The following is a 24338-nucleotide window of genomic DNA, read 5'->3' as shown; positions in this document are numbered from 1 at the left end:
AGTATTGAAATGAAATAAAATACTATTAATCACATCTAATCAACAATACTCCTTAACATTTGCAAGAAATGAAAAACACTCTCAATATTAGTTTAACCTACCTTATAACACCATGCAAGCCACCCACTTACTCCAACACAACATACCACCACAAAACCAATTTCCAATATCACAAGTATAGAGTTTTACAAGTATTGAAATGAAATAAAATACTATTAATCACATCTAATCAACAATACTCATTAACATTTGTAAAAAATGAAAAACACTCCCAATATTAGTTTAAACCACCTTATAATACCATGCAAGTCACCCGCTTACTCCAACACAACATACCACCACAAATCCAATTTCCAACATCACCAAATCTAATTTCCAACATCACAAGTATACAATTTTATAAGTTTTTAACTAGAAGTTACTTACTTTGCTCAAGCTAAGTTTACAACTTTCAGAAAAAAAATCCAAAGTTACTACAAATAATGTGTATTTAGTCTGCAAAAGAAAATTTAAATTTATAAGTACAAAAGTTAAAGAGAAGCTTGTAAAAGCTCATTAAATACTAGAACCTAATCCTAAGAATCAATTTAATAAAAGCTCTTAATCATATATGACAGTGAACACCCATGTGGGGGTATATGTATATTACCTAAATCTAAAACTTTTCATTTATATAGATAAATTTCAGACCGTAACCAAATCTCATAGTACCTTTCAATCAAGTTGGAAAGCTCAAATTACACCTATTATGCATCAATTTTAAAATTTTATGTTAAGTACATATATACCCAAATCCTTAAACTTCTACCTTAAAGTGCATTGGCAGTATTTAAAGTGCATTGGCAGTATTTAAAGTAATATTAAAGTGCATCTGTTTAAAATAACCAGTGCCATCATGATCCTCATCAATACTAGTGTTAAACTCTTATAGTTCAATTCTTATGGTTCCCATTTTGATTAAAATTCTACAACAAAGTTTACACCTTCACTTGTACACTACATATATCTAACACTAGTATCAATGTGGAAACCAAACCAGAGTGAGGATCCAAAACTACAATCATCCAAACAATAAGAACCATAGAAATCTAAAAGAATTACAGCAATTGATAAGTACATACATAAGGAACTTTCTTCACAACCATTATACAGTAAATATCAAATACCCAAACTAAACAAAAATGCATATACCCATTACTGTATCAAACAAAAAAAATACCCAAAGGAACTAGAATCATTAAACAAAAAAATTAACATCAAGCATTTAGAATCATAAAACAAAAATACCCAAAGGAACTAGAATCATTAAACAAAAATTAACTCAAAAGGAAAAAAAAATACCCATTACACGTTTGGGGTCGCCGGTTGGGTGGAAGGTGAAGGGCTGCCGGATGGGTGGGAGGCGAAGAGTTGTCGGTTGGGTGGAAGGCAAAGGGTCGCTGGAAGCATCGCCGATGGTGTGAAGGACTGAAACGTCGCTGGAAGCGTCGCAGATAGTGCGAAGGATTGAATCGTCGCGAACAGTAGGCGAAGGACTGAAGCGTCACGAATGGCCAGCGAGCTGAAGCGTTGCGAACCGTCGCGAGCTGAGCTTCGCAAACCATCGTGAGCTGAAGTGTCGCGAACCGTTGCAACCTAAAGCGAGCAAAGTGGATCGTGACGATTAGGCAAAGTCGATCGGCGACGGTAAGGCGAGGATCGGTGACGGTAAGGTGAGATTCGACGACGGTGAGATGAAGTGGATCGGCTGGGTTTGGAACTTTTTTTGTGAGTGATTGAGTGAGAATCAGGTGAGTGAGGAAGTGAAACAAAAAAAAAAGGGGGCTAAATAGGATTTTAAGTGTAAAACTTATTGTGACGACTTATATTTCGTCACTAATAGATACCTTTAGCGACGAAACTTAGCTTCATCGTTGATAATGAGACCGATTTTATGATTTTGTTTTTAGTGACGACTTATTTTCATTACTATTTGTGACATTCAGCGACAAAAAGAGTTTCGTCACTAATAGTATTCTTATTAGCACCTTTAGCGATGAAAGTTTTTGTCGCAAAAAACTTAAACTTTTAGCGATGAAATAATTTGTTGCTATAGATGAATTTAGTTTGGCGCCTACATTTTCATTTGGCACCTTTAGTTCAACCCAACATATTGTGACGAAATCTATTTTTCGTCGCTAAAAGTTACTAATTTTTTTATAAATAGTGACGAAATATAAATTTCGTCACTAAATGGTACTTTTTAGTGACGAAAAAATTTTCCTCACTAAAATTCGTCATTGAAAATACATTTTGTTGTAGTGATAGTGCAAAACCCTCACTATATCTTTTAATTTTGATTCCTAAAATAGTATCCACTTTGTTTAAATATTTCATTTTAAACATAGAAGTAGCCTATTCCTTCTCTTTGTTTAAAGCCTTTTGCCACCAACCTTGCTTTAAAGGTTTGAATTGACTCATCAATATTGAATTTTCTTCTAAGTACTCATTTACAACCAATTGATTTTGAGCCAGTAGGTAGATCCACTAGGACCCAAGTATTATTAGATAATACTGAGTCCATCTCTTCATTCACAGCTTCTTTCCAAATGGCTAAATCTCTAGAAGCCATAACTTCCACAAATGTTTCAGGATCATCCTCTGTATTAAACATTATGAGTATTTTATTTAGGATCACTTGTCTATTATTTTCAGCAAGGTACACTTGAGCTTGATAAAAAATGAAATTTGGACTAAAGTCCTTTTCTTTTCTTACAAACTTTTCTTTTCTTACACTTTGACTCTTTCTTTTTTCACTTGGTGAACCACTTTCAATCCTTTTAGTATAACCCAAAGTAGTATTAGGATTAGAGTTATCTTCTTGTGTTTGAGTGGGTATTAAGGCATCCATGGAATCCTTACTGAATTTATTCTCAATATATTCAACATCTTTTGATCCCACCATTGTATTAGAGCTTAAGTCTAATAATCTATATGCTTTTGAATTTTTAGCATAACCCACAAACATACTCTTCATAGCTCTTGATCCTAACTTTGTTCTTTTTGGGTCAATCACTATATAAAAGGTTAAACACCCCTACACTTTGATATAATCGAGATTTGGTAAATGGAGAAACTTTAATCTTCTTGGAAAGTACTCTATTATGTACATAACATGTAGTGAGCAATGCCTCTCCCTACAAATTTAATGGGAGCTTTGCACTTAAGATTATGGCATTTATCATGTCTACAAGAGTTCTATTTTTTCTTTTCAGCCAAACCATTTTATTTGGTGTATAAGGGACTGAATTTTGGTGTATTATGCCATATTCCTCACAAAATATAGAAAAATCATTTGATAAATATTTACCACCTCTATCACTTCGTAGGATCATTACTTTCACATCCTTTTGATTTTCTACTTCAATTTTATAACGTTTGAACATGTCAAATGATTCATCTTTATTTCTCATCAAATACGCATATGTAAATCTAGAGAAATCATTAATAAATGTAATGAAGTATCTTTTACCTCCTCTAGTTAATACACCACTCAAGTCACATACATTTAAATGTACAAGTTCAAGCACATTAGAGTTTCTATTTGACTAAGAAAGATGTTTCTTTGTCATCTTTGCTTGAAAACAAATTTCATATTTCTTTTCATCATCATGCTTATATGAAATTATACCATTTTTTTACAAACTTCAAGTATTTGAAATTTAAATGCCCTAGTCTAGCATGCCACAAATAAGAAGAATCAACAATATAAGCACAACCATAAACATCTTCATCAATAATACTTAGTTTGTACATGCCATCAGTAGTATATTGATAAGATCTTGCTAATATGATTGAAATCAAGAACACTTTGGTAGTTTCTTCGAGGGAAACTAGGCCTTAAAGACTTAAAGAACAGAGCTAAAGGAGAGAAGAAGAAAAAGAGATAAGGAAGAAACAAAGGAAAAGAAGAACAAGTTTAATACATTTAACATATGGTCCTTACAATTCATTCCCTAATCTATTTATACAATCTGATTCATCCACTAATTAACTGCATAACAACTAATCACAATAACTACCTAACTAACTCCAACTCAGCTCAGCCATAACTACCTAAATAACTCTAACTCAGCTTTGCCTTTAACTGCCTCCAGCTCAGCACAGCACAGCCTTAGCACGTGCATAGCTTCAGCCTTGCACCTCTTTAGCACTTGCACTACACACACATCAACACTTGCACACACCATAGAACCTACAAAAAAATGATGTGACAATATTCTAGTGGGGGCTATAAAAATACGAGATTTTACAAAAAATTCTTGTAAAATAAACTCAATTAAAAATATGCGTGGGTCAAAAACACAAGCTAATGAAAACAATGGGAAGATCAAATAGATGATTGAAATGTAAGTAGAGAAGATTGTAAAAGACACTTAGATTAAGAAAAACTAGTTCCCAAGGTACAAGAGGCGAGTTTAATGAAAATACAAGCTCTAGTCTTTATCTTTTACTCTCTCTTGTTCTTGCTCTCAATTTCTCTGGATCCCCTATCTTATTCACTACCTTCTCCTTTTATTCTCCCCTTTCCCCTCCTTTCCAGTTGTTCCTCTCTTAGCTGGATTTGAGGAGATACTTGTCCAATTAGACTCCCATTTTGACATTTCTTGATCATGAAGGCAAACTTTTAGGGTGTTTTATTATTCAGACCAGTCATTCAGCATATAATGAGGCTGACATTAGGTAAGAATAACTCATTAATGTGGAGGTAACTGTTACATTGGGTTCTACGTCATTTTCTTCGTGTCCCTTGGAGACGAGAGATGAAGCTAGGTCGTTAGTGAGACAAATAACTGCTTCTTGGTTAGGCCACCTTATCTCGAGATAAACACATTCCTTGGATTACCTCGGTAATCGGCCTAGATGGTCTCTTTTCTTTTGGACTTGGGCTTTTTTATGTTTGCATATGGGCCGAGCCCATACCGTAGAAGTGGTTCTTTGGAATATTCTCCTCGGTTCATAATCCACAGGATAGCTTTAATCCAGTCCCCCACAAAATATATATTAAAATCATAACCAAATAAAAATGTGAGAGTAACATTATAAGGAATCAATAAAGAGACAAATGCTTTCATTTCGTAGATATCATGGTTATAGATATATAAAATGCCAACTTGATAATTTCAAACTTCAAAGCAATATGTTTAATTGAAAAAGGTAAGAAGTTTTGGTGCACCAGTCCCTCAATAATTTCAAGATGAGCTGAGTACTGTCCCCCTGTTAATTTACTGATACCCGAGACCCTTGTCTGGTTTAGATTTGTTGGTATCCAAAGAAAAGAATTAAAGTTAGAATCTATTCGATCTCCACAGTGACACTGAAAACGAAAAATATTACAAATTGTAAAGTTATAGAACTCGGAATCCAAAATCCTATATGGTGAATCCATCTTTATCTCAGACACAGTTTCTCTCACTTTTCAGGCATTGCCAAGATTTGTTTGTTTGTTCCAGATCATTTGTTTTCACTACCTTCATGGAACTTTCATTTTTGTTCCTTTGGAAAAATTTTATGTATAAAACAAGTGAGAGAGAGTGACGCTGACAAAATGTTGTTTAAAGTTTGAAAAGGCAGCATACCTCGTGTGATAATAAAAAATTTAACGGGAGTCCGTTATAAAGTTACCCAAAAGGAAAAGGCAAAAATAAAAGAGGAAAAAAGAAATAGATAAAGTAAGAGAAAATTGCCCTGGACCTAACTGAGTTCCAATAAAGTCAAAAAGGTTAAAACTAATTCTTAGAAGTTTGGCCCAACTCAGAGACAAATATACCTCTATGTACAGGCCTTAATTTTCACCAATATAACAAATCTAGCAGCCATTTATTTTCATGAGCTGGTCTACTTGGGGTAAAATATAATTCAGGGCTATCTATAAGGATTGAATAATAATACTTTACCTTCTTGTTCTTTTCCCCCCCTCCCTTATTGTCTTTATGAAAGCAAATGGTAACATATGGTTAAGCATTTTATACCCTCTTTTCTTGTTAGGTGAAGCATCCACTCTCGTTCCTATTAAGGTATCAGCGTTTGGATGATTAGTGGCTCATTTCTCATCACCCATCTGCCTCTTGCATTTAGTATTGTAAATGAACCAAACTGTTTATTAACAGCTCAAATTCGACTTGAATAAAAAGTTAATTTATACTCGTTTGTTTAGCAAACGAGCCAAGTTTAAGCCTAAGTTTAGGCTCAACTATTAAACAGCCCAAGCGCAAGTATAATAATGTGTTTGTAATAAACTCGTAAACATGAGACTCAATTTAAGTTTATATATGTTATAGACTTGAGATGATGTTATGTAAATCTGTAAATAAATTCATATGATATCAAATTATTATTTGCAGTTTATTGATAATTCAAATAATTCATTTGTAGAATACAAGGTTGGTAAATCTAATTGCTATAAATTAGTAAAAAAAATCATTACTTCTAATTTTTAAATAATATAATTTTAACTATAATTTAGTTATTAGCTATTAGCATAGATTTGTGAAAGGGTAAAAAAAAAAAAAAAAATAGAGTACTTGTTATGGTAGGGTATCAAGTAGGATATGTTTTAGAATATATTTTCTTGTCAGTCTTAGGGAGGTTTTAAATAGGCCTCCAAGTTTGTAAATATTTTTTTACAATTTAAGTTTAATAAAAATTAGAGTTTTTCTTTATTATTTTTTGGTGGATTTTAGACCTCTTTCTCCTTGTGAATTCAAGGACTCTTGTGAATTTGAGATTCTTTTTTCATAAACAAATGTGTTTTGTTTCTTATTTTCTAAAAGTAGACGCATTCTGCTTCTTGTAATTTTTGTCCCGCATTAATACACAACCAAAATAAGATAAGGAAAATTTATCTTATTATGCTCTCTCATAGAATGTCCTACATGTTGTGAGAGAGTAACTACACTAGTTTATGTTTGATAAGACTATAGGAATATGTTTGACAAGACTAACAAAAAAATGTATTGTTTGATTTTTATGGCATGAAAAACTGAGAATGTATTTTCTTTTTTGCTTGTTTATTAACCATACTTTGTAGTAAATTTTGAGAATGCATTATGTCTAGCTTCTAAAAATAAGTCAGGATGGGAATTTTGAAGGCCTTAATTCCCTTTCTTAATTCAATTAAACAAGTTGCAATTGCTCATTCCCTTGTATTTTCTCCTCTCAGTTCAATGCCTCCATTCTCTTTTCCTTTCCTTGCTCTCTTTTCTTTGTCATCATCTTAGGTGGTTGACCTTTCTCTTATCCTTTGGAGTCAATAATGATAAAAGGCATTGTGGTTTGGGTTTAACACATATTGTTGATTATTTTGGGGTGTCTAGAATGAGAACCAAACGTATTAATTACTTATAATGTCAAGTATTTAACCCTAATTTCAAGAAATTTTCATATCCGTTAAAACTTGATTTGATTTGATCTTTGCACTCAAAATATCATTTTGATCATTTGGAGTTCTGAAGATGTTTAGAAGTAAGCTCTTACTTATTTGAAATTACCCTTTCACCCTTAGTTTAAGTTAAGTATCGGTTAAAAATAGTATGTCCACACAATGCTCTTTGTTAGCTTTCAACCCCAAAAAAAAACCTAGTCTACTTTGCACAACCGGCCTACCCTTTTTCAATTACAATTATTACCATTCAGCAAAAAGAAAAGTACAATTATTACTAAACTACCAGATCCTAGATATGAAAATAGATTTTTAATAGCTAAAATAAAAACTCCAACCAAGAAAAAATAAAGGGAGGGGATGAAAAGCTAAAATCCAACCCATTTGGTATCTGAAGAATGAAGATAAACAAGCTTGGACAAAAGAAAAATAGAAACAAGAAGAAAAGCTAACTAAGAACTCGTCAACTCGATGACATGTATCTCAAAAAATAAACTTTATGAAATGTATAACATCCATTTACTACTTCAGCTTTGACCTGTACTCGCGTTTGACACAATAACATATGTAAAAACTTAAATGGTAGGAATTGGCATATTACTATGGTAGAGAAGGTAACAGTACGATATCATGCTCGCATCGGTTGCATAAAAATATGTGTGGAATTTCTTCATTATTTGGAATCCGAACACACTGAGTGTGCTGCCAAACTTCGCAAATATCACATGAAACCATTCGTTCACCATCATCATCTTTGGCTCCACAAGGACAATCCACAACATGGTTTGTAAGTCCACATTCATGTATTTGCTCACCGATAATAACTCCTTGCTCTTTGATGCTCCCTTTGAAAACGAGTTTATGACCCACTTCAACGTGCCCAAAAACCAAATCTGTCCCCTTTGCATTCAAATTCAATACTGATTCCACAACAAAGCTTCTCAATCCCCAATACATTTCCTTGAAATTCCTTTCCACTTCCAGCTTTAGCTCATCAATTGTGGCATTGTTTTTCAATGTGACACACTCATATGGTGGCATTGCTTTCCTTGAACTTTCTTCATCAGCATCTTCATTGCTTCTCAACGAAATTGTACAATAAAGATTTAACATTCCTTCCAAGCCTAATTCCACTTTTAAAGGAAACTCACCACAATACTCTTTGATGAGGTATTTAGAGTCATGAATTATCCTTGTAGCCACTGGTATAGCCGAAAAGATTCCTGTACTTAGAGCCAATTTTTGGTCTTTGAGAATGTACTTGTACAAATAAAACATGTCCTTCATTAATTGCACCCTATTAATCTTGTACCTTGCCTTAACTTTGGGATTGGTCATAACCAAGCCTTCTTGATTAGGTAACACATTGGAGATGTCTTCCAAGCAATATTCAAGAACTTTTGTCACTGGATTCAAGCTGCGATGAACCAAGTAATTTCCAACTATGTGATTTCCCAATGATTTTAGCACAAAGTCTAGTAAACCCGTGTCGCCGATATAAACACGAGCAGCATCCCTAACTTCTTGCCTTGAAACCCAACGGAATTCAGCCCTTTTCAAAGCTTCAACGATGACCCGAGTGGCCATTTCAACTCTCTTAGGAGACCATCTACAAGTAGTTTCCACCAAGATTCCCTGATTGTACGTGTTGATACAATTGTCCTTAGGAAGACGAGACTTGAGCTCAAACATGAAATGGAACAAGTCACCGAGTGTGACCAAGGAATGGTCTGATAATGTTTGATACCTTGAGAAAATAATAGGAATGTCACGGTTGGAAGTGCCAAAGTGATAGCCTAATAAACCTAAGGGCAAGCCTTGAATTGCTTCTATGGCTTTTTGGTACATTGGTTGAGTAACACAAAATGTTCCACGCCCGAACTTGTAACCCCAGCGCCTGAACCACGGCTCTCCGTATGCAATTCCATGTAGTAGCCTTAATTCCATGCCTCTCTTCTGTGAAATGTCATTCAAACTCACTTTCCTACCAAATAAGGCACAAATTTAAAAATCAATCTTCAAATTTTATCTTCAAATCTGACCAAACGTGGGTTTAAAAAAGGATCTTGATTCAACTTTTTTGCAATTGTGTTCTTGTTGAGCTAACCTTAATTGGGTCTATAACCTGACCCAATTGACAATATTTTTTTTTTTATTAAAAAAAAATTTGTTATCAAAATTTTCCCTTATCTGGATTTTTTTTTTTTTTTGATTGAAGCGAGATAGTACTTATCTGAAATATTCAATGAATCAACAAAATTGAGTGGGAAAAGACATCTAGTGTGACGATCTGGCAAAAATAATTGAAAGAATCCTGCCACTGAACTGAAGTGCGACTTTTGCATTAACGTGTTTGGAATGTGGTTTGCCAACATCTGTAAAATAACCTTTTTCCAAGCCCAAAATCAGGCCCATCAGTGAACGCACTGGACTAGGCCATCAAAGAATTGGGCAAAAGTTAGACTCAGTTGGTCCCACCACTATCTGAACCATTTTTCTTGATAAGTACTATCTGAACTTCTCTTGACTAAATGAAGAGAATAAATTAAAATCGAACCCCCCAAAATTTATAAAAAAAAAAAAAAGTTTCGTTAACACTTAACAGTGCTTTTGGTGCATTTATTAATGTAACATTTTTGTAAAGTTTAGACATGAAAAATATAAAAAAAATTGTCAAAAAAATCAATTTTTATTTATTTATTTCTTTTTATAAAAAGTTTTTAAAAATAGTTTTTAAATTTATGCCTTTAAAACATCTATTAATTTTTCTCATAAAATATAAAAATTCTAATAAAGAAAGACCAACAGAATTTTAGCCTATGTTTTGGAGAGCAACAAGGGAAGAGGAGAGGGGATTACCTTCCAATCATCTTTCTCTCTCTTCACTCTACTCAATTCCAAACATATATGTCATTTTTAGATGGGTAAATGGTAGGGGAGGTAAGATTCAGATTATAGCCAGAGGTGATGAAATACCATAAAAAGTGTCATAACTAGGTTATCACTTGAACCCCTCAAACATATCCTTGATAAAGCCATATTTGTTCCACATACAACAATACTAGTTGATTGTGGCTAAGGCCACTCATATCTATGAACGGTGTTCAATTAAGTACACTACAACGAAGTTTTCTTATTTTTTTTACATCAATAGATGAGATAGGAGGATTTAAATTTTAGATGTCTTTCAATGGAAACACTAAAAATTGTTAGTTAAGTTACAAAACTTTTGGTTATATGTAGATTTATTTAGTTCAATGTACTTGATGTATTGGTCGAAATTAATCATAGAAAGAAATCTAGCTCACAATTGAAACACGAAAGATGGAAAAGGTTATGTTAATTACTTTGTTTTTATAGTAATGATGTAGAGAAAAATATATAGTCTAGAAGTATATTTAGCTGGCTAACCTTGCTCTCAACCCAGTGCATAAACGATCCCAGAATTCCATGATCTGGTGTCCAGCCAAGTCCGAACCCATTTCAACCCCATTAACACATAGCAAATGCCCGAAACCATTAGAGTGAAAGACACCATGCATGATATGGCCCTGTAATTCCATTAAATTTGACTTTCCATTTGCTGTACCAGCCCCATTATCAGAGTTGCCTTCGCAGTTCAAAAATGCAGTTACTGTGTCCTTGGAAGGCAATAAAAAGTGATACTTCTTATTGCAAATCATATGATGTCCCCAGCCTGAGCTATTACCAAATTGAAGAAGCTCCATAAGATTTTAAGTAAACAAATAACAACGAAAAGAGCCAGATTTTCTAACCTATAAAGTATACCTTCTTGGACTGTCTTATGTATGCGTTATTTCAATGCTCAAGCATAGGCCAATCTTAATTAGGATTCATGAACATAATCCTTTTGCATTTCACTTGAAATTGAAATAGTTTGTTTCATAGTTAAAAATTTTTATTTCTAAAATTTAATAGTATATAGAGTGTCACGTCATTTAAAATTTTAAATGATATGACAGTGAATACATCTTTAAATTTATTATATTTAATTTGAACCATAAAACGAATTTATTTAAAATGAGAAAGAACCTAATTCTACTAAAGAATGAATGTCATAGAATCAAGACTTTTACCTATGTATTGGCAATGCTTGCAGTGACGATCAAGGGATGCTTCAACCGGTTCTTCAATGATAAGCAGTAGTATATGGAAGGGAGGGTGGCGATGGAGTTCAAGCTGAAATGACCAGCTGGGCATTTCACAATATGAGTTACTCTCCAAATGACCAAATTCCAGGAGGGCTTTAACATTTTCCCGGAATGGCCCAACAAATTCAATCGGGTATCCAGGCTCACCAAAGCTCTTGAACCTAAAAACCCTCAATCCTCTCTTCCTCTTCTTGTGGCCAATTAGGTTCAGGTGTGACATCTTTGACACCAACAAAAGCAAGCTATAGCTAGCAGGTGAAAGAAGAAGATAATCAAAGGGGTTATAAGGGAAGCGTGAATGAATTAAGATAAAGGTGAACTTCAAGCATGTTAAGTAATCAAAACAGCCTGAACATATACTGCATGGTCACACACATAGTGCCTGTGAAATAAAATTGGAGAGTACTCAAAAGTGCCCCATCCGCTTATATAGCTCACTGTGTGCATGATATGTTTCAAAAATACATCTACCTTGCAAATCTATCGTGGCAAGGAATGCCTTGACTGACCTCTCGGAGTAAATTATAGGTACCATGCATTTCATGATGCAACTATCTCACCATTAGATTCTCTTTATGCTCCGGAAATTTCTATGGTCAGCAGGGATATGTTGATCTTATCATAAAAGAGCCAAACATGCACATACAAACGGAACATTTCTTGGCCAACTACCGTTGTAATGGTTCAAAAAATTGAATTTTTTTATTGTTTTATTTACTCATGAGAACGTTTCTTTCATATTAAAAGAGTCAGACTTAAAGAAAGTGGAAATTGCTTCAAAGTTTTAAATCACCAATGTGTTTACTGTTGGGGATTTAGGTCCCGGTTGTGCCAAGTTACCATTTAAACCCAGTTAATTATTTATCTAGTTATGCTCAAGTCTTACCATATCACGCAAGATAAAGAGCACAAAGACACCCAGGAAAAACTAATGGAACAACTTGTCCCTGAGTAAAAATTGTTGGGAGGGTTTAACCTATTAACCCCAATTGGAAAGAAAATCTATTATAAATAGAATTGAAATTTATAAAATAGACTTAACTTTAAATTTATTACTTTATTATGTAGCATATACTAGCGTGACCAAATGCAGCTCCAAATTCATAAATTCTTTTGTTTTGGACTTTGTTGAATGTGAAATTCCTACTCACAAGTTCTAGTATCAACTCAAAGATTTACTCCAGTAACTTTGATGTAACCAAATTGCAACAATTTTTCCTTGATCACCGGATCTTCAAAACCTTGAACTTGGATCTCCAGTTGATACTTCAAGAGAGCTAAGAAGAACTTCTATGCTTGTGTACAAAACATGGCTCTCCATAGTCTTGAAAATGTGCCATAGGGCTGCTTTTATATCTTGGCTTGAAAACCACGAAACCCTATAACAAAATTAGAAAACTGATTCCGCACGAATCTCGATTGATTGAGATCTTGTCTTAATGGATTGAGTTAAGTGAGACTTGATCGGTTTAGCAAAGATCAAACTGGAGTCATGATTCCAGAAGCTTGGGTTTTCTTGAGCTTGAACATTGGTCGTGTCTTGAACTTAAAATAGACATCAAAGTATACTTGACCCACTAAGATTCTTAAAACTTTGTTACATATGGTCATGGTTTGTCAACCTAGCCCTATGCACTCAACATTAACAATGGTAGTAAAACATTATGTTCAAACTAAATTTAGTGTAAAAGCTTAAATTTTGAACATTAGCCCCATTTTTCCATCTAGATCACTGCAAATAAACAAGCTTCCAAATCAAATAAGATTCTTATTTATATATATATATATATATATATATATATATAATTAGCTTGCTTTCCAGTTATCGAAAACAAAAATGATATTACATTCTTACTTTTTTTTTTCTCCTTGTTTCTCTAGTGTGAGAGGGGGATGGAAAAGGATACTCCCCATTTGAAATAGATTTTGGATCCATTTTATGGTTCAAACTAAATATTATAAATCTAATGTTGTATAGATTGCCACATCAATTAAATTTTTAAATGAAATGACACTTTTACCTTGTTTAATCTAAAAATTAAAATTTTAATAGGGAAATGGACTCTATCCATTTCCACTTAAATGGAGAAGATCCTAGGTAATGATGCTTCCAAAAAATTCTTTCCAAAACAATCCTATAAAGCTAGTGTTCAAGCATTTCTGAAGATCTAATGTCAAAGTTAACTATATGATATTTTTGGCAGTTCACAAATCTAAAGCAGCATACATACTTCATTTTGCACCTACCCGCCCGCAATTCATTAGTAAAAAGAGAATCTTAATTTTTTGCCCTTTTTTTTTGTTCTTTACTTGTTTTTAGTCCAAAGCTTTAACTGTCCTACCGACAAGGTGATATTCCTCTCAATCTATAAACCTCCCGAATTTTAGATGAGTACTGGATTCAATTCTAAATCTCCAATAATGTCTAACATTTTTACCAATTATATTAAATTACACTTTCTAACTTCCTATTTAGTACATGGAAGAAAATGAGAATGCGTGGAAAGCTTATATATTTACCTAATATAGTAGATAATATCAATAGCATAAAAATTCTTTAAAACGCAGGACTTTCTGAACATACCATTCAAAATATCTTGAAATGTCTAAACTCAAAATGCAAAAACGTAGTAAAATATCAACTCACAAAAGGACCTATCCACACGCCACCATAAGCTTCCACGCGCCTCCTAGAGTCCTGTCACATAGGCCACAAGTGTGCCACATTGTCCTCTATTGATGTCTTCTGGCTCCCACGATCGATATATGTTTGTATCTAGCTACCAATGTCTTCTAACTAATGGTGTTGCTCTCCTATGATCATCGACATTGCTGTCCTTCAACCACCATGTGTCGCTAACTGGCGGTGTTTATCTCATTTAGGCAATCATTAAGCCATTGATCTTCTACCGATGTACCCATCCCACCAGTATAACCATTATCCTTCAGTCCTAATTAACGTTCTCTAGTCATTAATGAGGCTACTCTATTGAAAACATATATAGATCCATCCATCAAAAACTTTTGGTTGTATTCTTGGATAATATTTAAATTTAGTCTTACAATGATATTGATTGAAGTTTAATAAGCCTTTTTTTTTTTTTTTTTTAAGATGATATATTACTAAAAAGGAAAGAGAGGCTTAGGCTCTAAAAAAGGCAGAGACAATAATAAGGAAATCGATCTATCAACTTCTTTACAAAAGACTCATGGAAGGATGGAAGGGATAGATTGGAGTCCTTAATTTGGAGAAATACACACCCAATGGACTAAATGATGAGCAAGCTCATTACATGATCCATAACAAAAAGAAAATTATGCAACAGGAAAATAGAAAAAGGTTGCTTGGGAAAGTCTATGAGAGAACACTTTTGTAAAATAAAAAATAAAATAAAAAAAACAAAAGTGAAGAAAAGGACATAAATTTTGAGAGTGGGAAAACAATGCGTGGGTTGGTATCAGAAATATTACAATGAGGGTCCAACAGCCCATAAAGTAGGGGAGATGGAGAGTGAGAGAGAGAGAGAGAGCCCAGTACCAAATGGGTAGACTGGTAACCAAACATTAACTGTTTATTTATTATTTGAATGATAATTATATTCATTACTCCAATATCAAGGAACTTGTTGTCAACTTACTTAAACCTTTTTTTTTTTTTTTTTATAAATCCTATCCGTACATATTCCTGCTCTCCAACTAGTTTAACACCTTTAACTAGAAGGGGAAATATTCTTCTTAAAAAAAAAACCTGCTGTCTAAAGTTTTTTTTTTTTTTTTTTTTTAAATGTGTTGTACTACATAGTTAAGCGGTTTAATGCTTACATAGATTTTAGGTGAAAAGCACATTTTGGTCCCTACATTTTTACACGATTCCTACTTTGGTCCCTAAATTTTATTTTTACCTCTTTTAGTCCCTGTTTAGAAAAACGCCTTCTGTTTTAGTCCTTTCCGTCAGTGCCGTTAGGGCACTGACCTACGTGGCAAATGGAATTATTAAAATAATAATAAAAAATTTTATTTTGTCATTAAAAAATGCCAAGTCAGCATTTAAATTTAAAAAAATAATTTATTAAATTTAACTAAATAAAAAAATAAAAATAAAAAACAGAAATAAAAATAAAAAATCACATTAATTAATATTGAAGTGTGTCTTGAGCAAGAACAACAAGAACACATACACAAACCCAAAAATTAAAATTTTCAAAATCATCACATACACATGAAAGTTTGGAGATGGTGTGGAGGAGAAGACGGAGGGAACTCCGGAGAGAATCCGGCGCCTGTTTCAACGCCGGAATCACCGACCTCCGCCGGATTCAACATCGATCAGATGATGACACTTCCGAGAACTTCACGAACAATGACGACATTGACATCGACGACGAGGCCGCTGTGGATCTCGAAATCATCCGAGACGAGCCGGAAGAGGTCGAGGAAGAGGACGACGGAGAGGACCTTTTCCATGACACTTTCTTGGAGTAAGTACTCTCTCGACTCACAATCCGATCTCGATATTTGCTTCCTTCGTTTTTTGAAAATTGTTGAAAAATGTGGGACTTGGTGAAATAAAATGCAATGATTATCGGAGAATGGATGAGCAGGACCAGTACGAGTCGGTGGGACTGGATGACTCGCTTGAGGACGAGAGAGATTTGGATCAGATCATGCAGGACCGTAGGGCTGCCGACTTGGAGCTCGACGCTCGCGAGGTTCGCGTCACTGGATGCAAGCTTCCTGAGCTTCTCCACGGTGCAGAATATTTTTGGATTGGTTGTGAGGTATTTTTGGATTGATTTGGTAGTTTGGAGTTTTAGGATTTGATGATTTTGTTGGGTTGAGAAAATGATGATTTTGAAAATTTTAATTTTTGAATTTTAATTTCTGGGTTTGTGTATGTGTTCTTGTTGTTATTGCTCAAGACACACTTCAATCTTAATTAATGTGATTTTTTTTTTTTCTGTTTTTTATTTTTTTATTTAGTTAAATTTAATAAATTATTTTGTTAAATTTAAATGCTGACTTGGCATTTTTTAATGACAAAATAAAATTTTTTATTATTATTTTAATAATTATGTTTGCCACGTAGGTCAGTGCCCTAACGGCACTGACGGAAAGGACTAAAACAGAAGGCATTTTTCTAAACAGGGACTAAAAGCGATAAAAATAAAATTTAGGGACCAAAGTAGGAATCGTGCGAAAATATAGGGACCAAAATGTGCTTTTCGCCTAGATTTTACATACATTATCTCAAATGCATGTTTATATTTATATTTTCATTAATTTTTTAAAATTTAATTACTATTTTGCTTCTTAATGTTTATCTTATGTGTCAAAATAGTTCTTAACGTTTCAAAATGTGTCAGTTTAGTTCCTATCATTTTGGTATTGCATCAAAATAATTATTGTTGTTAAGTGGTGAACCAAAAAAAAAAAAAAAAAGACTATCAGTAATATTAAATATTATTTTATACCACTCAAGCTCCCATGTGGACTGCCATATGTTTTTAACTTAAAAATTAAAAAATAAAACAGACCAAAAGGTAAAAACTTAACTAAAATCACAAACGAAGTTGGGATTGAAAACTTGAGATCCCTACAGAGACTTAATTCACTGAGATCATAATTAAAAAGATGCTATGAGTAAAGATATTATGCTCTTGAAACAAATAAGACTTGGATAAGTGTTCAATTCCATAGTGATAAAGTTTCCATTGGTTGCAATTGGGTCTATAAAATCAAATACAAAGTCGATGGTCCATTTGAGTGCTATAAGACGCATCTTATAACTAAAGGATTCAACTATAAGAATGTATCGATTATACTAAAACTTTTGCACCCGTTTTGAAAATTAACCACAGTTTGTTATTAAGCTGTTGCCATAAATTTGGCAAGCACATTGATTACATGTGCAAAACCAAAATGTGTTTCTTTTTGGCGATATACATGTAGAAGTCTACATGAAAATTACACCCGGATTTAGTCACAAAGGGGAGTCAATCTTAATAAATCAATCTACAACTTATGCAAGCTTCACAACAATGTTTTGGAAAATTTTCTACTGCATTCCTTGATGTTGGATATTTCTTAATCTCAAACCAATTATTCACTATTTACAAAGTTTTCTAATGATTCCCACACTTATATTTTAGTATATATAGACGAGATTATCATTACATGTGAAAATTCCATTGAAGTGTCATGTCTACATGCTCAATTTCATATCAATATTGGCCTCTCTAACATACTTCTTGGGATTGAATTCCTTCGCTCTTTACAAGGTATTTGCTCTCCTTAGGATGCAGGTATGCTAGTAGCCAGATCCACCTCTTTCTTACAGAGCAAAATCAAATTGGCAAAATATTGATGACCAACTCCTTGAGGATTCAACACCCTATTGAAGACTCACTGACTGCCTAATATATTTAACAATTACCATACAAGGTATGTTGTCAATATTCGGATGACATATTTGGAATATTATAATAAACGCTGTAATGTAATACCAATTCTTATGGTTTTACTATTTTAAAGTTTGATTATGTTTTTATTACAGAGAATAATCATTCCTTATGAATACCTATTTCTCTTTAAAATTATTATAATAGCTACTCCTTAGTGTTTATTTTACATCAGCTTATAACTTCAACTTTTAACTTTTATGTACAGCTTTTTAAAATCTCACTATTTTCCGTCTTATCTTACTTTTTCAACTTTTTTCAAAGTATAAGTATACTTTAGTACACTTGCAAAAAGTTTCAGTAAAAAGTTAGATAAGTTGTTCTCAAACGGACACTTAGTTGGTATAATAATTTATAAAATTAATATATTTCTAAATATACAAAATTTCTATATGCACATAACAATTATAAAAATAAAAAATCATTAAAAAATAAAATCTCTCTCAAATTTAAAAAAATATATTATTTTTTAGGAAATATGATAGTATAGGTAAGAGCCCTATTGATTTGATTTGTTCTTCTAAAAGAAATAATAATTTGAACTGTGAACTAACTAATACAATTAAGTACTCTATTATAGATCATTCTCAAAAAAAAAAAAAAAAAAAAAAGTACTCCATTATAGAAATTTCTCAAAAAAAAGAAAGAAAAAATACTCCATTATAGAAAATCATTTGAATTGATGGTATTAGTCAAATACCTCCTTCTATAAAATCATTATTGTGATTTTATAATTGTGGGATTTGTGTAATGAATCTTTATATATATATATATATATATATAAAAGAGCCCTATTTTCACCTATCAATTCCTTCACACATTTTTTGAACAAAAATTTTCATTAATTTCTTAATACTCGTTAATTAAATATTGACATTTTTAATTTAGTGATGTAGCTAAGGTATGGGTTGGGTTTACTGACAAGTTGCACTAGACTCACTTGAATGATAACACGTGTCCAATAATATAACTGGACATTAAACCAAATCCAAGTCCAATGAAACTGTTTCTTAAAAAAAAAAAAAAATATATATATATATATATATATATATGGTATAATTTTGCAATATATTTTGTAAAACTACCCAATAGTCACCTTTATTTTCAATTAAATAATAGTAGAATTAGAATGGTAAGTATCTTACCGAGTATCTACTTGTTTACCTATATTATCCTTATGTCTTTAGATAATAAAAAAAAAAAAGTTGTATGGGGAACAATTTGGGATTGATTGTTAGTTTGATTCCCATATTTGTCCACATTATAAAGACAACAGATTTACTATGTCATAATAAAAAAATTTAAAAAAAAAGCGAAGGATTGTACTTGTACAACATTCATGATTCAACAACAAGACATAATAAAATAAACAAATTATAATTAGCAAATAAAACCAGAAAGTCGTTTTTAAGAAAGGAATAAAGAAAAGGGAAAGTGTGAAGTGTGAAGTGTGTCCATTCAAATATCAAAGTCTCAATTTGAATAGAGAGAGAGAGAGAGATAAGAAAAATTAGGATTTTGTTGTCACATGGCATTAGCATATGCCCACACACAGCCCACCCCACAACAACTCCCAAAAGCCTTTTACTACTTCGGCAGATATCTGTGGAGATAGATATATTTTTAGCATCTCCCTTTGGATTGATTTTCCCTTATATTTTATTATTTTTATAGTGACAAAAATATATGCTTTTTTTTGCTGATAGATACAAATTTCTAGCTCTCTCTCTCTCTCTCTCTCTCTCCCTCATATTTCTAGGTTCTTCTCTCTCCTCTCTCATCTCTCTCCCTATCTCTTTCTCTTTCTTTCTCTTTCCATTTCTCTCTCCTCTCTCCTCTCTCTTCTCTCTCTCTCTCTTTCTCTCTCTCCAGAAGGGGCAAAACCCTAAAGAGCCGTTTACACCCACCCAAGTAAGTTTTCTCTCTCCTCTCTCCTTCTCGCTCTCGCTCCCTCTCTCTCTCTCTCTCTCACTATCTCTCTCTCCTTCTCCTTCTCTCTCTCTCTCACTTTCCAAATTTTGAATATATGGGTCCTTGTACTATTTAACCTGTCATTTGCATCCATTTTTTTTTCTTTTGTTTTCTCTTCTATGTATATGCTTAAAGCTTTAATTTTGAATATGAACATGTGATTATTCTTCTTCTTATGGCAGAGATCTGGAATTTTTTCAGTCTCAGATTTGATCTGTTAAAAATGGTTGTAAAGTTTAAATTATGGATCTACTTTATAGGTTTCTACATGGGTCTCGTTTGGATGATGAGAAAATGTAGGAAATGGAAGGGATTTGAATGTCAAAGTTTCCATTTTTATCGATGGGATCAAAGAATTTCCATTTTTGGGATCTGGGAAAATGGATAGCTTATCTCAACCGAGCTGGGTTTTAGGATTTGGCTCGGTTTGATTTGTGAGATCTTCATTTCCTGTGGATATGGATGGAGCTGAGGGAAAAAAGATACATTTTTCGATATTTTTTTTTCTTCATTTTCTCAGCAGCCAAACAGGGGCTTGATCTATCTTTTGATGGGGAGATCCAGTTGATGCTTTCCATTTTTTGTATTTAGCTTTAATGTTTATTCTGCCTGATGATCCATCCGATCTGTCATATTAGATTATATGTTTGTTTTATATTCAATTTGTCTGTAATGAGATTTTCAATGGCAATTGGCAATCTTTGGTTCAAATGCTGTTAGTGGGTAACTGGAAACATAGCAAAGTTTGAAACTTTTGTGATTGATTTTGCTCAATGTGTAGTTGTCATGGATGATGATGCGTTGAATATGCGTAATTGGGGTTACTATGAACCATCCTTCAAAGGACATCTTGGTCTGCAGCTCATGTCAAGCATGGCAGACCGTGATTCGAAAAATTTTCTGCCTGGACGTGATCCTAATAGCATGATGGTTAACCCAGCAAATGGAACTTATCATCCTCGGGATTGTGTTGTTTCGGAAGCACCCGTCCCTATTAATTATGTGAGGGACACTTGGGTAAACCAGAGAGACAAGTATATCAATATGTTGCCTACCAATCCTAATTATGCTGTTCTCCCAGATACGTCTGGAGCTCATTCATTACAGATGCTACAACCACCTGATCTGTCGAGGGATGAGAGGGTGGGTAGAATTGATGAGACCCCTGTTAAAAAGGAAGGCGGCCAAATGAAGAAAAGGCAAGGTGCGAGTGCCCCAAAAGCCCCCAAAGCAAAAAAGCCTAGGAAACCAAGGGATAATGGCAATGCTTCTGTTCAACGTGTAAAGCCAGCAAAGAAGAATATGGATCTTGTCATAAATGGGATTGATATGGACATTTCGGGCATTCCTATTCCAGTTTGCTCTTGTACTGGAGCTCCTCAACAATGTTATCGGTGGGGATGTGGTGGTTGGCAGTCAGCTTGTTGTACGACAAATGTGTCTATGTATCCTTTGCCAATGAGTACCAAAAGGCGTGGTGCGAGGATAGCTGGACGGAAAATGAGTCAGGGTGCATTCAAGAAGGTATTGGAAAAACTTGCAGCTGAAGGTTATAACTTTGCTAACGCAATTGATCTGAGGACTCACTGGGCAAGACATGGTACCAACAAGTTTGTCACTATCAGGTAGAGATACATGGCATGGTACCATTAATGGGATTGACATTGCATTTGGTCTGTTTCATCTGTATATATATCTATGGCCTTTGCAGAGATCTACTGGTTGCTATGTAGTCCAAGAATTTTTAGAGTTATGACACTTGTTTTTAAAATTTGGACAACTGGGTTACTTCCTTCTATTTTATTTTTAATGTTTCGGCTTATGTGATAAAGGCAACCAGTAGCTTCTGGCCATCAGATTTATGTTGAGAATTGTCATTTATTGAACGTTCTTTTTGGACAATGTACTTTCAGCTTTTAATTTAGTTTTGTCAAAGATTAGCAATTAACTGCTTTTTTCTTCATTTGTCTCCATGATGACATGCTATGATTTTTATTTCCTTGCTCTTTTGTTTTTGGTGCACGCAGAGTATAATTTTTATGAATGGAATGAGCTTGATGTTGCATTTCTCTTATTGACGCCTAAGTTTAGAAGCAGGTGCTTTGTACTACTAGATATTACAACTCTATGTATTATGTTAAAAAGGATTTCCTTCTCTCTGTCTCACTCTCAGGTTAAATTTGCCCAATTTTTTTGTGGGATTAGAACCATTAGATTGTATACTTTCTTACTTTATTTCAAGTGTGAAATTCATACTTTTGCCTCCTTATACCGATCATGTCTATTTTGATTGATTCCAATGGTATAGTTTGTCTAGATTGATGCAAGCATTACAGTTTAGTGGTACTGCTATATTGTTGGACTGGGACATGAAAAATCCTGATGGGTGGGTTGTGTTAAGTGGGAAACATATTCAACTCTAGGAATACCTTTAATTTTTTGTACTTGTATTGCACTATATTTAACAATGCTCTTTGAAAAATGAAAAAAGCCACAGCTTAAATTGTTTTCCTGTTTTTTGTAATTTGTTGCATATGAGAAGTGTGCTTGTGAATACCTGGTGCTTGAACATGCACTTCAAGGTGTGTTCTTAATGCTGTGCTTCACATTGTGCACCTTGGAGCAGATTTTACTATGGCCTTGGAGAATTCTGTCATTTCTCACAATACGACACTAGGATTTGTTGAATCAATTGAAAATTGTCTTCAACTGTAGAGAAAATAAAATCAATTGGAATATTTCCTATTGCTTGTTTTTCTGTGTGAGTTTTTGTATTGGCAGAAATCTGGTAGTCTTCTCCTATGCATCTTTTGACTGAGGATTACTGAAGCCATGGTATAGGATCATAATAATTTTTCTGGTTGGATTATTATTAATTTTTTCTTTTATTTTTGGAATTAAATTGCTTGAGGATTTATAGGGTAAGCCTTTTATTAGTTGAATAACCATGTGCATTGAACATTTGCTTGTAATCTGAGTCTTTAAGAAGTGTTTGCCTTAGTAAAGCATATCACAGGTCCTTCTACAATTTTGATCCCTTGAGCCAAGGCAGTTATAATCATTGGAATACTGGAACATTAAATCTACGTTCCATTGTTGGGTTAATTATGTCTCATTTCAATTTTGTGGAAGTACTTGTTAAATGGGGTGAAGAATTGCTTGTGTTTGTTGCTTACATTTTTTTTGATAAGCTGTTTGTTGATTACATTATAAGCAAAGGACGCAAGTTTCATATATAGTATTTAGGACTAGTACAATGAGGGTTGGGAGCGTGACAATGTAATGGTATCAGAGCTTAGTTTCTATTCTTGTATACCTTTGGTTAAGTTTGATCTATTGGGATTGATGGTGTTATAAGCAGTAGAGTTTTTATATTGGTGGATTGCTTTGGATCCTCATGTTAAGGTCTGATTTGTCTTCTAGTTTGGATTTTTGTCTCTGTTAAGTTCTCGATAGGTAGGGATTAACAGGGGTTTTGTTATTAGAGAGGCAGTTACCGTTTTGAGCCATGGTTTGCTTTTTAGAAGTTTGAGATCCTAATTTGTGGACTTGGAGATTGTTTAAATAGGGGGTAAAGTTTTTGATTGCAGTTTACATGAAGTTGAAGGAGATCTTCCAATAGGAGAGAATTTGTGATCTACTAGATTGTAAGAATGCTATGATTAGTGGTATAAGTAAATTGATGCAATGACTCAAACTTTAATAGGATGTTGACCGTTGAATTCAGCATTAGGCGTGCGTTTGGATTGGGCATTTTGCTCAATTCGCGTGTTTTACGTTTTTTAGTGGGTCCCTTGGATATTGTTCACTTTTCCACCAAACTCAACAAAACACAGATTTCTAGGTAAATTTGGGTAAATTGATGCAATGACTCAACCTTTGATAGGATGTTGACAGTTGAATTCAGCATTAGGCGTGTGTTTGGATTGGGCGTTTTGCCCAATCCGTGCGTTTTACGTTTTTTAGTGGGTCCCTTGGATACTACGCCCAATCCGCGCGTTTTACGTTTTTTAGTGGGTCCTTTGGATACTATTCACTTTTTCACCAAACTTAGCAAAACTTAGATTTCTAGGTAAATTTGGGTAAATTGATATAATGACTCAAACTTTGACAGGATGTTGACCGTTGAATTTAGCATTAGGCGTGCGTTTGGATTGGACGTTTTGCCCAATCCGTGCGTTTTATGTTTTTTAGTGGGTTCCTTGGATACTATTCACTTTTCCACCAAACTCAGCAAAGCACAGATTTCTAGGTAAATTTGGGATTCACAGCATTATTTACACTTTTAAAAATTATTTTGCTACAGTGTTTTTAGCA

General features: G+C 33.6%; 2 protein-coding genes across 3 annotated transcripts; one reads left to right on the top strand and one right to left on the bottom strand.

Annotated features, from left to right (window-relative positions):
- Positions 1-7781: 7781 nt before the first annotated feature.
- LOC115979782 (PHD finger protein MALE STERILITY 1) lies at positions 7782-11945 on the bottom strand. 2 transcript variants are annotated; one of them, XM_031101840.1, is made up of 3 exons: positions 11518-11945; positions 10832-11117; positions 7782-9404 (listed from the first exon to the last, which is right to left on the bottom strand). In XM_031101840.1, the coding sequence occupies exons 1-3, from the start codon at positions 11810-11812 to the stop codon at positions 8021-8023; spliced, it is 1965 nt and encodes a 654-aa protein (XP_030957700.1). In that variant the 5' UTR covers positions 11813-11945; the 3' UTR covers positions 7782-8020. The 2 variants fall into 2 exon arrangements, with proteins under 2 accessions (XP_030957700.1, XP_030957701.1); XM_031101841.1 differs by having other exon boundaries at positions 10832-11122; positions 11518-11587.
- Positions 11946-19817: 7872 nt separating this feature from the next.
- LOC115981902 (protein BASIC PENTACYSTEINE2-like) lies at positions 19818-21984 on the top strand. Its single transcript, XM_031104332.1, has 2 exons — positions 19818-19961; positions 20803-21984. Exon 2 carries the CDS (start codon positions 20808-20810, stop codon positions 21648-21650), a length of 843 nt encoding a protein of 280 aa, XP_030960192.1. The 5' UTR covers positions 19818-19961; positions 20803-20807; the 3' UTR covers positions 21651-21984.
- The last annotated feature ends 2354 nt before the right edge of the window (positions 21985-24338 follow it).

This window comes from Quercus lobata, chromosome 3 (genome assembly GCF_001633185.2).
Source record: "Quercus lobata isolate SW786 chromosome 3, ValleyOak3.0 Primary Assembly, whole genome shotgun sequence".
In the NCBI taxonomy this organism is placed as follows: Eukaryota; Viridiplantae; Streptophyta; class Magnoliopsida; order Fagales; family Fagaceae; genus Quercus; species Quercus lobata.
This window is presented reverse-complemented; position numbering and strand designations above follow the sequence as displayed.

What these genes read in the sequence shown, in the direction of transcription:
- LOC115979782 (XM_031101840.1), bottom strand. Translation starts at nt 11,812, where the DNA reads ATGTCACACCTGAACCTAATTGGCCACAAGAAGAGGAAGAGAGGATTG. An exon ending in CAAGCATTGCCAATACATAG is followed by an intron (nt 11,118 to 11,517) that starts GTAAAAGTCTTG and finishes GTAATAGCTCAG; the next exon opens with GCTGGGGACATCATATGATT. An exon ending in TGCACTGGGTTGAGAGCAAG is followed by an intron (nt 9,405 to 10,831) that starts GTTAGCCAGCTA and finishes CTTATTTGGTAG; the next exon opens with GAAAGTGAGTTTGAATGACA.
- LOC115981902 (XM_031104332.1), top strand. Translation starts at nt 20,808, where the DNA reads ATGGATGATGATGCGTTGAATATGCGTAATTGGGGTTACTATGAACCA.